Source organism: Neofelis nebulosa, chromosome 17 (assembly GCF_028018385.1).
Source record: "Neofelis nebulosa isolate mNeoNeb1 chromosome 17, mNeoNeb1.pri, whole genome shotgun sequence".
Lineage (NCBI taxonomy): Eukaryota > Metazoa > Chordata > Mammalia > Carnivora > Felidae > Neofelis > Neofelis nebulosa.
The window spans coordinates 20,427,718-20,442,880 of NC_080798.1; the positions used below are offsets into that span (position 1 = coordinate 20,427,718).

General features: G+C 43.1%; 3 protein-coding genes across 12 annotated transcripts in view; 2 read left to right on the top strand and 1 right to left on the bottom strand.

Moving 5' to 3' along the window:
- Positions 1–46: 46 nt before the first annotated feature.
- FAAP24 (FA core complex associated protein 24) lies at positions 47–7,592 on the bottom strand. Of its 5 annotated transcripts, none has more exons than XM_058708238.1 (5): positions 7,504–7,592; positions 7,071–7,189; positions 6,817–6,956; positions 6,479–6,631; positions 47–934 (listed from the first exon to the last, which is right to left on the bottom strand). In XM_058708238.1, the coding sequence occupies exons 2-5, from the start codon at positions 7,174–7,176 to the stop codon at positions 686–688; spliced, it is 648 nt and encodes a 215-aa protein (XP_058564221.1). In that variant the 5' UTR covers positions 7,177–7,189; positions 7,504–7,592; the 3' UTR covers positions 47–685. The 5 variants fall into 5 exon arrangements, with proteins under 5 accessions (XP_058564221.1, XP_058564220.1, XP_058564222.1 ...); XM_058708237.1 differs by having other exon boundaries at positions 7,391–7,561; XM_058708239.1 differs by lacking the exon at positions 7,504–7,592 and adding an exon at positions 7,408–7,501.
- A 189-nt stretch (positions 7,593–7,781) lies between these two features.
- Positions 7,782–15,163, top strand: part of CEP89 (centrosomal protein 89) — a 70,569-nt gene continuing 63,187 nt past the window's right edge. For 2 of the 6 annotated variants that reach the window (XR_009256081.1, XM_058708233.1), the window contains exons 1-2: positions 7,782–7,943; positions 10,190–10,296. Coding sequence is in view for 5 of the 6 variants with exons in the window: in XM_058708233.1 (XP_058564216.1) it covers positions 7,905–7,943; positions 10,190–10,296 (146 nt within the window). In the remaining variant the exon portion in view is untranslated. The remainder of the gene's footprint in view (positions 7,944–10,189; positions 10,297–15,163) is intronic. The other 4 variants (XM_058708229.1, XM_058708230.1, XM_058708231.1 and 1 more) reach the window with 4 other exon arrangements.
- LOC131499830 (transcription factor BTF3 homolog 4-like) lies at positions 11,752–12,805 on the top strand. The gene has a single exon (XM_058708241.1). It carries the CDS (start codon positions 11,819–11,821, stop codon positions 12,398–12,400), a length of 582 nt encoding a protein of 193 aa, XP_058564224.1. The 5' UTR covers positions 11,752–11,818; the 3' UTR covers positions 12,401–12,805.

Sequence of the window (15,163 nt, forward strand, 5' to 3'; positions counted from 1 at the left end):
GAAGGGGGAAGGAGGGTGGGAGGGAGGGGAAAGGAAGGAAAAAAAAGGCAGTACAACTGTTTGTTTACACTGGCAGCACCCTCAAAACATAGTGATATTAAGACTAGACTGGAAGAACACTGGGCCTGTCACCAGGAACAAGAGGCTTATGGTACACAGCATAGTGCTTCATTGTAGCTTTGTTTCCTTTAGAAGGTCACTTCTACCTTCTGAAACTTGATTAGACTTTTCCATGCTAGACAAGGTCAAGGTCATATGTTAAAATCTGCCCAGGCTGGCTTTTTGCTGAATTTGAGAGTCCCAATTTAAACTCTTTTAGGAAGATCCCCATGGGCTCTCTCTCTCTCTCTTTTAAAGACTTTATTTTCAAGTACTCTCTACATCCAACATGGGACTCGAACTCACAACCCTGAGATCAGGATTGGCATGCTCTACCCGTGAGCCAGCCAGGTGCCCCCCAATGGGCCGTCTTTCACTAGCAGGATGAGAGCCGGGCTACCTAGAGCCCACTAACTCCACTCTCTTAAACGCCTGAACCCAGAGAACAGGGCAGGGCAACTGGCAGCTTCCATTCAGGCCTCACCTCATCTTTCATTAGTTGCAGTGAAAGGAGATTTCTTTGTTCTCAATTTTTAAATATGCAAAGAAAACAAGATGCTGTAGCTCCTGGCTGCGGGAAGAGCCGTCACCTGGGCTGTGTGAAGAAGGCATGAATGTGCTGTGCCACTGCCTGTCCAACCACTGGCTCCAGTTCTCTGATGGAAGCATTACTGAGTTGCTGGATACTTGGGAACTTCTGAAGCAGAAGAGGGGCTTTAACTTTTCCAACTCCTGGGATCTGCTGCACAGTTCGAAGGAGGGATAGCTCAGGCATCAGAGTCCGTTTCTTACTGAGGAAAGGGTTCTTACTGGGCTCTTTGGTTTGTTCTTGAACCTAATCAGAAAGTAAAGGAAAAGCATGTGAGCACCCTCTAGAGGACTGGCAGTTCTCTTAAAGGTTGACAGAAATTTAGTTTTACTTTTTTTCCATTTGGTTCAGTTTGACTTACCACTACAAATGTTTTCATATACCACAAATCTAATTTTTCAGACATAAAAAATTATTATTTTTGCAAATTTTTTTTTTTGAGAGAGAGAAAGAACACAAGCCGGGGAGGGGACAACAAGAGAAGGGGGGAGAGAGAATCCCAAGCAGGGTCCACACTGCCAGCACAAAGCTTGACACGGGGCTTGAACTCATGAACCATGAGATCATGACCTGAGCTGAAATCGAGTCTGATACTTAACCGACTGAGCGACCCAGGCACCCCAGAAAAATTACTGAAAAATAAACCATATTGAGTACACAAAGGAGTAAGAGATAAAAATTTATTAAAATTTAGACTTTCAGGGGGAGGAGCCAAGATGGCAGAACAGCATGGGAAGTTTTTTGTGTGTCTTGCGTCCATGAAATACAGCCAGACCAACACTAAACCATCCTGCACACCTAGAAAACTGATCTGAGGATTAACAGAACAATCTGCACAACCTGAACCACAGAATTCAGCAGCACTCACTCTAAACATCAATGGACTCAATGCTCCAATCAAAAGACATAGGGTAACAGAATGCATAAGAAAACAAGATCCATCCCTGCTGTTTACAAGAGACCCACTTTAGACCTAAAGACACCTTCAGATTAAAAGTAAGGGGATGGAGAACTATCTATCATGCTAATGGTCAACAAAAGAAAGCCGGAGTAGCCATACTTCTATCAAGACAATCTAGAGTTTCAAATAAAGACTGTATCAAGTGATGAAGAAGGGCATTATATCATAATTAAGGGGGTCTATCCACCAAGAAAACCTAGCAATTGTAAACATTTATGCACCAAATGTGGAAGCACCCAAACATATAAATCAATTAATCACAAACATAATGAAACTCATCGATAGTAATACCATAATGGTAGGAGACTTCAACACCCAACTCACAGCAATGGACAGATCATCTAAACAAAAAATCAACAAGGAACCAATGGCTTTGAGTGACACACTGGACCAGATGGACTTAACAGATATATTCAGAACATTTCATCCTAAAGCAGCAGAATATATATTCTTCTCCAGTGCACATGGAACGTTCTCCAGAATAGACCACATATACTGGGACACAAATCAGCCCTCAGCAAGTACAAAAAGATCGAGATCATACCGTGCATATTTTCAGACCACAACGCTATGAAACTTGAAATCAACCACAAGAAAAAATTTGGAAAGGTAACAAATACTGGAGACTAAAGAACATCCTACTAAAGAATGAATGGGCCAACCAAGAAGTTAAAGAGGAAATTAAAAAGTTCATGGAAGCCAGTGAAAATGATAACACCACAACCCAAAACCTCTGGGACGCAGGAAAGGCGGTCATACGAGAAATAGCAATCCAGGCCTTTCTAAAGAAGGAAGAAAGATCTCTAAACCACTAGCCAGTTTGATCAAAAAGAAAAAGGAAAGGACCCAAATAAAATCAAGAATGAAAGAGGAGAGATCACAACCAACACAGCAGAAATAAAAACAATAAGAGAATATTATGAGCAATTATATGCCAATAAAATGGGCAATCTGGAAGAAATGGACAAATTCCTAGAGACATATACACTACGAAAACTGAAACAGGAAGAAATAGAAAATTTGAACAGACCCATAACCAGGAAAGAAATTGAATTAGTAATCAAAAATCTCCCAAAAAACAAGAGTCTAGGGCCAGATGGCTTCCCAGGGGAATTCTACCAAACATTTAAGAAAGAGTTAACACTTATTCTCTTGAAGCTGTTCCAAAAAATAGAAATGGAAGGAAAACTTCCAAACTCTTTCTATGAGGCCAGCATTACCTTGATTCCAAAACCAGACTGAGACCCCACTAAAAAGAACTACAGACCAATTTCCCTGATGAACATGGATGCAAAAATCCTCAACAAGATATTAGCCAACTGGATCCAACAATACATTAAAACAATTATTCACCACAACCAACTGGGATTTATACCTGGGATGCAGGGCTGGTTCAGTATCTGCAAAACAATTCACATGATTCATCACATCAGTAAAAGAAAGGACAAGAACCATATGATCCTCTCAATAGATGCAAAGAAAGCATTTGACAAAATACAGCATCCTTTGTTGATAAAAACCCTCAAGAAAGCAGGGATAGAAAGATCATACCTTGAGTTCATATATGAATGACCCAATGCTAATATCATCCTCAATGGGGAAAAACTGAGAACTTTCCCCCTGAGGTCAGGAACAAGACAGGGATGTCCACTCTTGCCACTGTTATTCAACATAGTATTGGAAGTCTTAGCCTCTGCAATCAGACAACACAAAGAAATAAAAGGCATCCAAATCAGCCAGGACGAGGTCAAACTTTCACTCTTCGCAGATGACATGATACTCTATATGGAAAACCCAAAATTTTCCACCAAAAAACTGCTAGAACTGATTCATGAATTCAGCAAAGTTGCAGGATATATAAAATCAATGCACAGAAATCAGTTGCATTCCTATTCACCAACAATGAAGCAACAGAAAGAGAAATCAAGGAAATCGATCCCATTTACAATTGCACCAAAAACATAAAACACCTAGGAATAAATGTAACCAAAGAGGTGAAAAATCTATACACTGAAAACTATAGAAAGCTTATGAAAGAAACTGAACAAGACACAAAAAAATGGAAAAAGATTCCATGCTCCTGGATAGGAAGAATAAATATTGTTAAAATGTCGATACTACCCAAAGCAATCTACATATTCAATGCAATCCCTATCAAAATAACACCAGCATTCTTCACAGAGCTAGAACAAACAATCCTAAAATTTGTATAGAACCAGAAAAGACCCCGAATAGCCAAAGCAATCTTGAAAAAGAAAACCGAAGTAGGAGGCATCACAATCCTGGACTTCAAGCTATACTACAAAGCTGTAATCATCAAGACAGTATGGTACTGGCCCAAGAACAGACACTTGGATCAATGGAACAGAATAGTGAACCCTGATATGGACCCACAACCATATGGCCACCTAATCTTTGACAAAGCAGAATACCTAATGGAATATCCAATGGAATAAAGCTGTCTTTATTCCATTTTGTCTCTTCAGCAAGTGGTGCTGGGAAAACTGGACAGCGACATGCAGAAGAATGAACCTGGACCACTTTCTTACACCATACACAAAAATAAACTCAAATGGATGAAAGACCTCAATGTAAGACAGGAAGCCATCAAAATCCTTGAGGAGAAAGCAGGCAAAAACCTCTTTGATCTTGGCCGCAGCAACTTCTTACTCAACACGTCTCCAGAGGCAAGGGAAACAAAAGCAAAAATGAACTACTGGGACCTCATCAAAATAAAAAGTTTCCGCACAGCAAAGGAAACAATCAGCAAAACTAAAAGGCAACCGAAAGAATGGGAGAAGATACTTGCAAATGACATATCAGATAAAGGGTTAGTATCCAAAATCTATAAAGAACTTATCAAACTCAACACCCAAAAAAACAAATAACCCAGTGAAGAAATGGGCAAAAGACATGAATAGACACTTCTCCAAAGAAGACATCCAGATGGCCAACCGTCACATGAAAAAATGCTCCACATCACACATCATCAGGGAAATACAAATCAGAACCACAATGAGATACCACCTCACAGCAGTCAGAATGGCTAACATTAACAACTCGGCAACAAGAGATGTTGTTGGTGCAGCCACTCTGGAAAACAGTATGGACGTTCCTCAAAAAACTAAAAACAGAACTACCCTATCTACTAGGTATTTATCCATGGGATACAGTTGTGCTGTTTCGAAGGGACACATGCACCCCCATGTTTATAGCAGCACTATCAACAATAGCCAAAGTATGGAAAGAGCCCAAATGTCCATCAATGGATGAATGGATAAAGAAGGTGTGGTGTGTGTGTGTGTGTGTGTATGGATAAAGAAGGTGTGGTGTGTGTGGTGTTTACACACACACACACACACACACACACACACACACACACACAGGAGTATTACTTGGCAATCAAAAAGAATGAAATCTTGCCATTTGCAACTACGTGGATGGAACTGGAGGGTATTATGCTAAGCGAAATTAGTCAGAGAAAGACAAATATATGACTTCACTCATAGGAGGACTTTAAGAGACCAAACAGATGAACATAAGGGAAGGGAAACAAAAGTAATATAAAAACAGGGAGGGGGACAAAACATAAGAGACTTAAATACGGAGAACAGAGGGTTCCTGGAGGGGTTGTGGGAGGGGGGATGAACTAAATGGGTAAGGCGCATTAAGGAATCTACTCCTGAAATCATTGTTGCACTATATGCTAATTTGGATGTAAATTTTTAAAAAAATTAAAAAACTTAAACTTTCAGAATGCTTAGGATAAAGCAATGAAAACATACTCTTGAGGAGCTCAAACATCTTCCTATCGTTCACTAATAAACGATTCAGGTGTATGGGATTAAATTAAACCTAAACTGGACCTGCTTGATACAGGACCGGGAGAAATCTTGTCTGTCAAAGAAGAAACCCAGTCTTCAGTTAGCAATGGATACAGGAAGGCAGACAATAGCATCCCATCAAGGGAAGAACAATGAAGGAGGGCATGTGGCACAGATGGAAGAGGGCTCTGTGAACTACACGGGGCTGCCTACATTATTTCAATTCGGTTCTCAACCCTGGCTACACATGAAAAGGGAAATTTAAAATCAACGACACAACAAAAATTGATGCTCAGGACCCACCCTGACATTCTGATTTTTAATTGGTCTGAAGTAAGGCTCGTGTATCACTGTTTTTAAAAACTTTCCCAGGAGGAGTGCCTGGGTGGCTCAGTTGGTTAAATGTCTGACTTTGGCTTAGGTCATGATCTCACGTTCATGGGTTGAGCACACCCATCATGCTGTCTGCCAAAAGCTGGGAGCCTGCAGTGTCTCCCTCTCTCTCTCTGCCCTTCCCCTGCTTGTGCACTATCAAAAATAAATAAATGTTAAAAAAAAATTTTTTTTTGAAGTTTCCCAGGAAATTCTTGGGCGCCTGGGTGGCTCGGTTACGCGTGGACTTCGGCTCAGGTCATGATCTCACAGTTTGTGAGTTCAACCCCTGCATAGGGCTCTCTGCAGTCAGCACAGAGTCCGCTTTGGATTCTGTCTCTCAAAAAATAAATAAACATTAAAAGCTTCCCAGGAAATTCTAAAGTACAGCCAAGTCGAAATAGTACAGCCAAGCTGAATAATCATGAGGACAATGGAGAACCAGGCTTAAAAGAAAAAAAAAAGAAAAAAAAAAAAAAAGGATCATGTGCTTCTGGCTGCAGTTGACCAAGGGTGAATAAGGATTCCTTTAGACTGGATTGATGGATGGCAACCATAACAAGTGCGGCACCTAGAGTAAAATGATAGTCTGTAAGGCAGTGTTCCTGCAGAGGAGTGGGAATCAGTACTTACTAACTGGATAATAAGGCAGGACGCTTCCATCTGGCTGGTCACTGGAAGCAACACCATCCCAAGGTCCAGCACAGTAAACTTCTGTATGGCCAAGAAGTACTGTTCACTCATCTGCGTTTTTTCAACTATCACGATCCCTTGAAGATTACTGGACTTCAGAGGAAGAAAAAAACAGTAAACCACTGTGTAACAAAACTACCTTCGGGGTTTAAGAAAACTACCAGTCCAAGAGTGCTTGGAATGGCCAATGGTTTTATAGAAGTTATTCCAAAGGAGGGGGGTGGGGGAGGCAGGTGGAAGTCAATTTTCAATTTCAGCTTCTTCCATTCAGTACTTACGTTTCTAACCTGAACAAGCCTCTTTCTGTAGCCATTTCCTGCCACCAAATCAGCTTCGGTGACATAAAGAATGCAAGATCTGCTTGACACGTAAAAATCTACCGGTGTCAGGCCATCCTCAAAAACGATTTTAATTTTCCCTTAGAACATAGACAAGAAAAATGACTTCCGTGAGCGCTGGGCGAAAGGCGACAGTAGGTAGGACGTTTTTAAAAAGTTTAGAAGAGGGCTTTTGCACAGGGCAGCCCACCGACCTTGCATCCCCTGCAGGAGCTTCGATCCGCGCCATTTCGTGTTGGCCACAATATGCCCAAAAGGCACGTGCATGGGACCTGTGCCCTCAGGCGCGTTCCTAGCCATCTGCTGTCTCGATCTGATTAAAAAAAAAAAAAAAACCAAAAAACAGAAAACGGAATTTGAGCTGGCTTTCCTGCACACGGCCCCACGTTCCACTGAAAGCCGGGACCTCTTTGGCAGGAGCCCATCTGCACTGTTCTTTAAAAGACTGGATTATTTCCCAAAATCTAAAACCCAGGAGATTCCTGTTGGTAGCCGCCTCCCTCAGTCCCGTCACCTGCTGGGTCCTGATACCCCCGCTCCGTCTGGGTGGTGGCTCCTCAGTCCGGTCCTGGGCGGGGGCCGAGCCCAGCTAGACCCCACCTCAACCACAGCCAGAGGATCCGGCACCTTTACTTGCCGCGCCCCACTTCCGGGTTCCCTTCGGCGAGCGGACCAGTTTTTCATCCTGCCCGCCCTCCGCCTCCCACGGCGTCGGATAAGCTATGGCATCAAAGATCGACATCTGATCCGACCAATAAGAGAACGGACTATGCACGGTTTCCACCCCGAGAGCATTTGAACGGGGACGACTGGTTGCCAAGAGCGACGGGTGCGGAGTAACCTTGGCTATGATTGGTCGAAGAGAAAGCAAAGCCAATGGAGGATGACGTTGTTGCAAAGTGCATTGCGTAGAAATAGCGTCTGAGGCTAGGCCCGCGGGAGGGGCGCAAGCTCTAGGGAGCGGCCCTCGCTTGTGAAGGTATCCGCACGTCCATCCAGCCCTGGTCCGGCCCCTCCCCGCAGCAAGGATGCTCCTGGGGTTTCGCAGAGGCCGCAAGAGCCAGTTTGTAAGTAGACCCCGGGAGCTTGGAGTTAAGAGGGAACGGCTTGGGATTGGCCTGAGGTTGAAGCCAGGTAGCAGCACTAAAGGAAATGGTTTTCCTTTCGAGAAGCCCTGATTTTTTGTATTCGAAAGCATCCTCTATCCCAGGGTCGGCCTCAGTCAGACCGGAGTCGCCTTGTCTCCCTTGCAACTTTTGCTCCGGTGTCTGGGAGCACTCCTGCCGGCACAGACCTACTCTACTACTGAAAATCCCCCAATGGGAAGTCGTTCTTAAGATTCCTCCCTCCACTCCCCACCGCGCACACCCATCAGCCAAGTTGCATAGATTCCACCCACCAAACATATCTTCTGGCTGCTGTTTCCGCCTCCACCCCGGTTTCCAGCATTTATCTGGACCGCTGCAGCAGCTCCTCGCTATTTCTGTTTCCAGTCTTGCTCTTCATCTAGGTCTGTTCTCCACCAGGCAGCCAGAGGCGTTCTTTTAAAACGGACATCTGATCGTGCTAACTGCCCTCCTTAAAACCCATTGCTCCTCATCCTCCCCGCCGCTCCCCCCCCCCCGCCCCCCCGCACGCTCCAGCCATTTCTTCTGTTCCTTCAGGCCTTTGCCTTTGCTGTTCCTTCTGCCTGGAATGCTTCCCTCCAAAACTTATCACTCTGTCAGTGTAGGCTCATACTCCCAATTTCATGCCTGATTAGTCTTTCAAGGGACCAATTTCAGTGGGTGCTCCTCGCTAGGGCACAGGTTCTCCCTAGTCACATATAAAAACTCTTAAGTGGGAACAATCCCCACTCTTACTACCAGCCCATTCTTCTAGCCTCCCCTTCTCACAGCCTTCTGCATTTGCTGTATTCCAGCAAACTGGATTATTTGTTATTTCTAGAACACAGCCACTAATGTCTTGCTTCTTTCCATTGTTCGTGCTGTTCCCTATTCCTAGAATACTTTTCCATCTCATTTCCCACATGTGAGAGCAATGGCCATCTTTGATGACCCAATCTAAATGCCTCTGTGATTTTCTCCAATGGGAAGAGGTCCCCTTGCTGACCTCCAGACCTGAAGGAGCCCTTCCTTCCCTGTGCCACCGCAGCACCAAATTTGTCTTTACCTTTCCCTTGGCACTTCCCATAATTCTCTGTTACATAATAAGTACTTGGGTGCCTTCCCTCTATACTCTATTACCTTGAGGATGAAGACAAGTTTTCTTCATTGCAGTCCTGGTGTTTCACCTCTAGTAGGTGTGAATGAATGACTAGTGCCTAGAAAGTGAAGACTGGGTTATACTCAGAAACTTCTGGGGGTGCCTTGGTGGCTCACTTGGTTAAGTGTCCAACTCTGATTTCGGCTCAGGTCATGATCTCATGGTTCCTGAGTTCAAGCCCCACATCGGGCTCTGCACTGCCAGTGCTTGGGATTCTCTCTCTCTCCTGTCTCTCTGCCCCTACCCCACTGGCACTGTCTCTCTCTCTCAAAATAAATAAATAAACCTAAAAAAAAAAAAAACCTGAATAATTGCCAGTTGTCTAAAGCCAGATTCTCTGATTTTCATTGTGCATAGGAACTAGTTTTCATTATTCTGCATCTTTTTAAAATTTTTTTTTTATTTTATGTTTATTTTTGAGAGAGAGAGAGAGACAGAGCATGAGCAGGGGAGGGGCAGAGAGAGAGGGAGATACAGAATCTGAAGCAGGCTCCAGGCTTTGAGCTGTCAGCACGGAGCCTGACGTGGGGCTCGAACCCATGAATGGTGAGATTGTGACCTGAGTCAAAGTCGGATGCTTAACCGACTGAGCCACCCAGGTGCCCCCAATTATTCTGCATCTTTGAGATAAACTAAAATCTTTCTTAAGCTTCTACCCGATGTTGAGTAAGGAGGGAAATGCTTGAGTTCCAGGGTTGATAAAGACAAGAAGATTGGCTGCTCTCAAGAAGCTTCCATTCTGCGGGGGGCAGTAAGTGAGGGACTAGAGTCATCGGGGGTCATGCTGTGAGACAAGTGGAGTTCTAGAGAGTGATTCTGAGGGATTGTCAGGGAGGCCCCTCTGAGAAGGAAAGACAAGAGGACCCCCACAATGGGCAGCTGCAGTATATTCTCTGGGTGGGCATGCTTACCTGGCCAGGTGGGTTCCTGGTGGGATTTGATCCCTGGGTGGCCAGTGCAGGTGTCTTCTCTTAGGCCCAAGGAGGGGTGGTGACGGGACCCGGGCGATCCCATACACCAGTGACCCAGCCAGGTTTCATTTGTGCAGAAACACATCATCCATGGCCTCCTACCTGCAGCCAGCATCGCACCGAAGCCAGCTGTGCCCCGCACACCTCCTCCCCGCAGTCCCAACCCTTCTCCAGAGAGACCAAGGTGAGTCTCAGGTGAGCAGGCATTGAGGTCACTCTTGTGCTCAGCTGCCAAGTGGTAGGTCCTGGAACTGTTGAAACTGGTAAGAAAATCACAAGTAGGGCCATTAGATTCATGTCCTTCAAAGTGTTTATCGTGGTTCCATAATGAAGCACTTAATATGGTTTCTGTGGGATGATGGTCTATCCTTTTCAAATGCGTGGAGTTCGGACATCTCATAATTGAATGCAATTAGTAGTTTTCCAAATATAAAGCTTTAAAGCCCAAGTTCATAGGATGCTGAAAGGAATTTGAATTATGCATGTAATTATTCTTTTGAAGCACAAGTTTGCCTTTTAAAAGAACTGATTTTGGAGGCACCTGGGTGGCTCAGTCTGTTAAGCATCCGGCTCTTGGTTTTGGCTCAGGTCGTGATCTCACAGTTCATGAGTTCGAGCCCTCATTGGGCTCTGCACGGATAACATGGAGCCTGCTTGGGATAGTCTCTTTCTCTCTCTGTCCCTCCCCCGCTCGTGTACTCTCTCTGTCTCAAAATAAATAAATGAACATTAAAAAAATAAATAAAAGAGCTGATTTTGGGGAAAGAAGGAGAAATGTGTTCACTCTCCAGAGCCTAGGATTCCCCCATTTCCAGTGCTTCTAACACCAGAGAACTGATTTTCTTTTATACCTAAGACCCCTGCCTGTGCCTTCTAAGGGTTTAGACACAGGAGAATTTTAGACTATTTTTTGTCCCTAAAAAACGTGAATACGTGGCTTGGCTTTCCAGTGCATCGGCAGTGAGAACCTTTGTTTGAGTGTTCCTTGAAACTAGAATATTGTATGCCTGGTGAGAAAAAACACTTCGAAATATTGTTAGTGTTTGTTTCTTCCTTAAGTACCATGTTGTTAACACGAGCAGCCATTTATTAGTGTTTACTCTTGCCGAGGACCGTTGCAAGTGCTTCAAAAGCATTATTTCATTCCATCCTCAACGAGGCTTTGGCACATTTGGCATGTGTCTACATTTTTTAAAAATTAAAGAATGGCGTTCAGATTAAACTTAGGTGTTACTGTGCTTCACGCGTAGTGTTACAGTGAAGTAAGCAGTTGTTACTGTTGTCATACATTTTAATTTTTTTTTAAGTTTTTCTTAAGTTTTTTTAATTTTTTTAAGTTTATTTATGTCATACATTTTAATTTTTTGTAAGTTTTTGTAAGTTTTTTAAATTTTTTTAAGTTTATTTATTTTGGGGGGGGGCAGGAGAGGGACAGAGAGAGAGGGAGAGAGAATCCCAAGCGCCGTCAGCACGGAGCCCAGTGCGGGGCTCAGACTCACCGAACTGCAAGATCATGACCTGAGCCGAAATCAAGAGTTGGACACTTAACCTACTGAGCCACCACCCAGGCACCCCAGTGATACATTTTAAATCTATGTGTTATAAGCCCTGCAATATATTATTACTATTTTTGCCTTAAACAGTCTTTGATCGTTATTAAATCGGTTTTATTGAGGTGTAATGAACATTTAATAAACGGTACACATATGACATGTTTACACGCACAAAACCATCATTGCAGGAGGCAGCCATCTTGCTCTCGCCGCGTGCTGTTGTTGGAGGACCCTCCCGGCTTCAGATTTACCAACAGCATGAATCAAGAAAAGTTAGCCAAACTTCAGGCTCAGGTCCGGATAGGGGGCAAGGGTACAGCTCGCAGAAAGAAGAAGGTGGTACATAGAACAGCTACAGCTGATGACAAAAAACTTCAGAGTTCTCTAAAAAAACTGGCTGTGAATAATGTAGCTGGTATTGAAGAGGTGAACATGATTAAAGACGATGGGACAGTTATTCATTTCAACAATCCCAAAGTCCACGCTTCCCTTTCTGCTAACACCTTTGCAATTACTGGTCATGCAGAAGCCAAACCAATCACAGAAATGCTTCCTGGAATATTAAGTCGGCTTGGTGCTGACAGCTTAACAAGTCTTAGGAAGTTAGCTGAACAGGTCCCTCGGCAAGTGTTGGATAGCAAAGCACCAAAACCAGAAGACATTGATGAGGAGGAGGATGATGTTCCAGATCTCGTAGAAAATTTTGATGAGGCATCAAAGAATGAAGCTAACTAAAAAATTTTTTCTGGTGTTTGGAAGCTGGCATGGACTAGAGTTAACAAATCAGCTATGTGGTTCCAAAGTTTTACAGACGTGGAGAACATCAATTGTTACTAGTTCGGTAATATAAATATTTTGTATATTAATAATGCTGTTCAGCATTTTTCGGTCATTTGATTTTGCATTTTGCACTTCCTCCCAGGATCTATTCTTTTGGTCAAAATATGAAGTATTGGTGCAGTTTGAGGGTGTTTTGGTGTTTGATTCTCAGTTTTTTGTTTTGTTTTTTGTTGGAGTATTTTTGGTGTGGGTATGTGTATGTATGCGTGTGGGTATGTGTGTATACAGTGGAGAGCAAATTGGAAAACAGTTCTATTTATCCTCCTTCTTCCCCCAGTAGAAATAAAACAAATCTTTACATTTGAAAAAAAAAAAAAACATCATTGCAATCAAGATAATAAATATATCCATGGTCCCCTAAGGTTCCCTCATGCCCCTTTGTGATTCCTCCCTCCTTGTCCTCCTCTCTCACATCCCCTGCCTCTGCCCAATCTACCCTCACCCCCGAGCCCAGGCAGCCACTGCTCTGCTTTCTGTCACATGAGGTTAGTCTGCATTTTCTAGAATTCTATGTACATGGAATTACACAAGATAATCATGCCAGCTTCTTTGATTCAGCATGATTATTTTGAGATTCACCCATATTGTCGTGAAAATCAGCGATCCACGCTTTTCATTGCTGAGTAGTGTTCCATGACATGAATGATAAATGTGTCACAGTTTGTTTCTCCATTCGCCTGTGGAGGGATATTTGAGTTGTTTTAGGGTTTTATTATTGTAGAAATAAAGGTGCTGTGAACATTGGTGCACAAATCTTTGGTTTCCCACATATGCTTTCATTTTTCTCGGATAAATACCCAGGAGTAGAAGAGGTGGGTCATGTACTAGGTATATATTTATTAAGTAACTGTCACTGTATCTTCCAAAGTTTTTATACTTGTGTTCTGACCAGTATTATATGAGTTCCAGTTGTTTCACATCCTCACTAGCACTTACTTTGGTCAGTTGTGTGTGTGTGTGTGTGTGTGTGTGTGTGGTTTTATACATTTACTTGACATTGGTTCTAACTCGTATTGCCTGTTTACAGGATTTTGAAAGTGGCGAAAAGTACACAGATAACAATGTATAGAGCTTGTTTGTTTGGTGAATCTGCGTCCTCCTTATGCTTTCCGGATGGCCGTATACTGATCTGGAATGGGCCATTTCTTCTTATTCCTTGGCCCGGGCAGCTCTGTTGTGCCTGGAGTCCATGCGCACATCTGAAGTTCCCAACGCCCTCTTTGCAATTGTCTGGATCTTTCTGTCCAAGGGGGCATATCTCTTGAAGCTCACTCCACAGATGCACTGGTGAATGTTGGTGGGGTGATCTCCAGTTGCTGCCTCCTGGATGCAGAGTGGCCCTTCTCACCAGCCCCCTTTGTGGGACCCATTCTGCCAGGCCTGGGTTGGAAAGGAAGAACATGAGGGATTGTCTTGGCCAATCTTTTAAATTTTGGACATTCTAATGGGTGTGTAGTAGTATCCAATTGTGGTGGGGTTTTTTGTTTTTTTGTTTTTTTGGGGTTTTTTTTTTGTTGTTGTTGTTTTTTATATTTCTTTGATAATCAAGGTTGTTGAGCATCTTTTCATGTGCATTTGTCATTTGTATATCTTCTCTGGTGGAGCTTCTGTTCACCTCTTGTGCCCACTATTAAAAACTGGGTTGTTTGTGTTCCTCTTACTGTGCTTCAAGAGTTCTTTAAATTTTTTTTTTATTAGTTTCCTTTATTTTTGAGAGGCAGAGAGAGACAGAGCATGTGTAGGGGAGGGGCAGAGAGAGAGGGAGACACAGAATCGGAAGTAGGCTCCAGGCTCTGAGCTGTCAGCACAGAGCCTGATGCGGGGCTCAAACTCACAAGCTGTGAGATCATGACCTGAGCCGAAGTCAGACGCTCAACCAACTGAGCCACCCAGGCGCCCCTCAAGAGTTCTTTATATATTCTCGATGCAAGTCCTTTACCAAATAAGAGGTTTGCAGATATTTTCTTCCCATACATTGCTTGTCTTTTCGTTCTCTTAACAGTGTCTTTCAAAGAGCACAAGGCTGGGGTGCCAGTTGGTTAAGTGTCTGACTCTTGATTTCGGCTCAGGTCAGGATCCCATGGTTTGTGAGATTGAGTCCCATGTCAGGCTCTGCACCAACATCGGGGAGCCTGCTTGGGATTCTCTCTCTCCCTCTGCCTCTTCCCTGCTCTCTCACACTCCCTCTCCCTCTCTCTTTCTCTCTCTCAAAATAAATAAATAAACATTAAAAAAATAAAGAGTAGAAGTTTCTAAGTTTTTATGAAGTTTGTCATATCAATTTTTTTCTGTTACAAATCATAATTTCAGTGTCATATCTAAGAAATCTTTGCCTACCTGAAGGCCACAAAGATTTTCTGCTATATTTTGTTCTAGAAGTTTTATAGTTTGGGCCTTTACCTTTAAGCCTATAATTCAATTTGAGTTTAGTTTTGAATATGGTGTAGAAGATACAGATTCAAGTTCATTTTTTTGCATGTGGATATCCAGTCGTTCCAGCATCATTTGATGAAAAGGCATTATTGTATTCGTTATCTACTATTGTGTAACAAATTACACCAAAACTCAGTGGCTTAAAGCATAAAACAATAGCATTTTTAATTCCACATCTCATGATGTTCTTTTCTTTTTTAAATTAATTTCTCTTTTCTGTGTTTC

Coding starts and splice junctions, on each gene's coding strand:
- LOC131499830 (XM_058708241.1), top strand. CDS start 11,819: ATGACATGTTTACACGCACAAAACCATCATTGCAGGAGGCAGCCATCT.
- FAAP24 (XM_058708237.1), bottom strand. CDS start 7,560: ATGAAAAACTGGTCCGCTCGCCGAAGGGAACCCGGAAGTGGGGCGCGG. Junction 7,190..7,390: donor GGGGTATCAGGACCCAGCAG/GTGACGGGACTG, acceptor TTTTTTAATCAG/ATCGAGACAGCAGATGGCTA. Junction 935..6,478: donor CCTGCCTTATTATCCAGTTA/GTAAGTACTGAT, acceptor CTTTCTGATTAG/GTTCAAGAACAAACCAAAGA.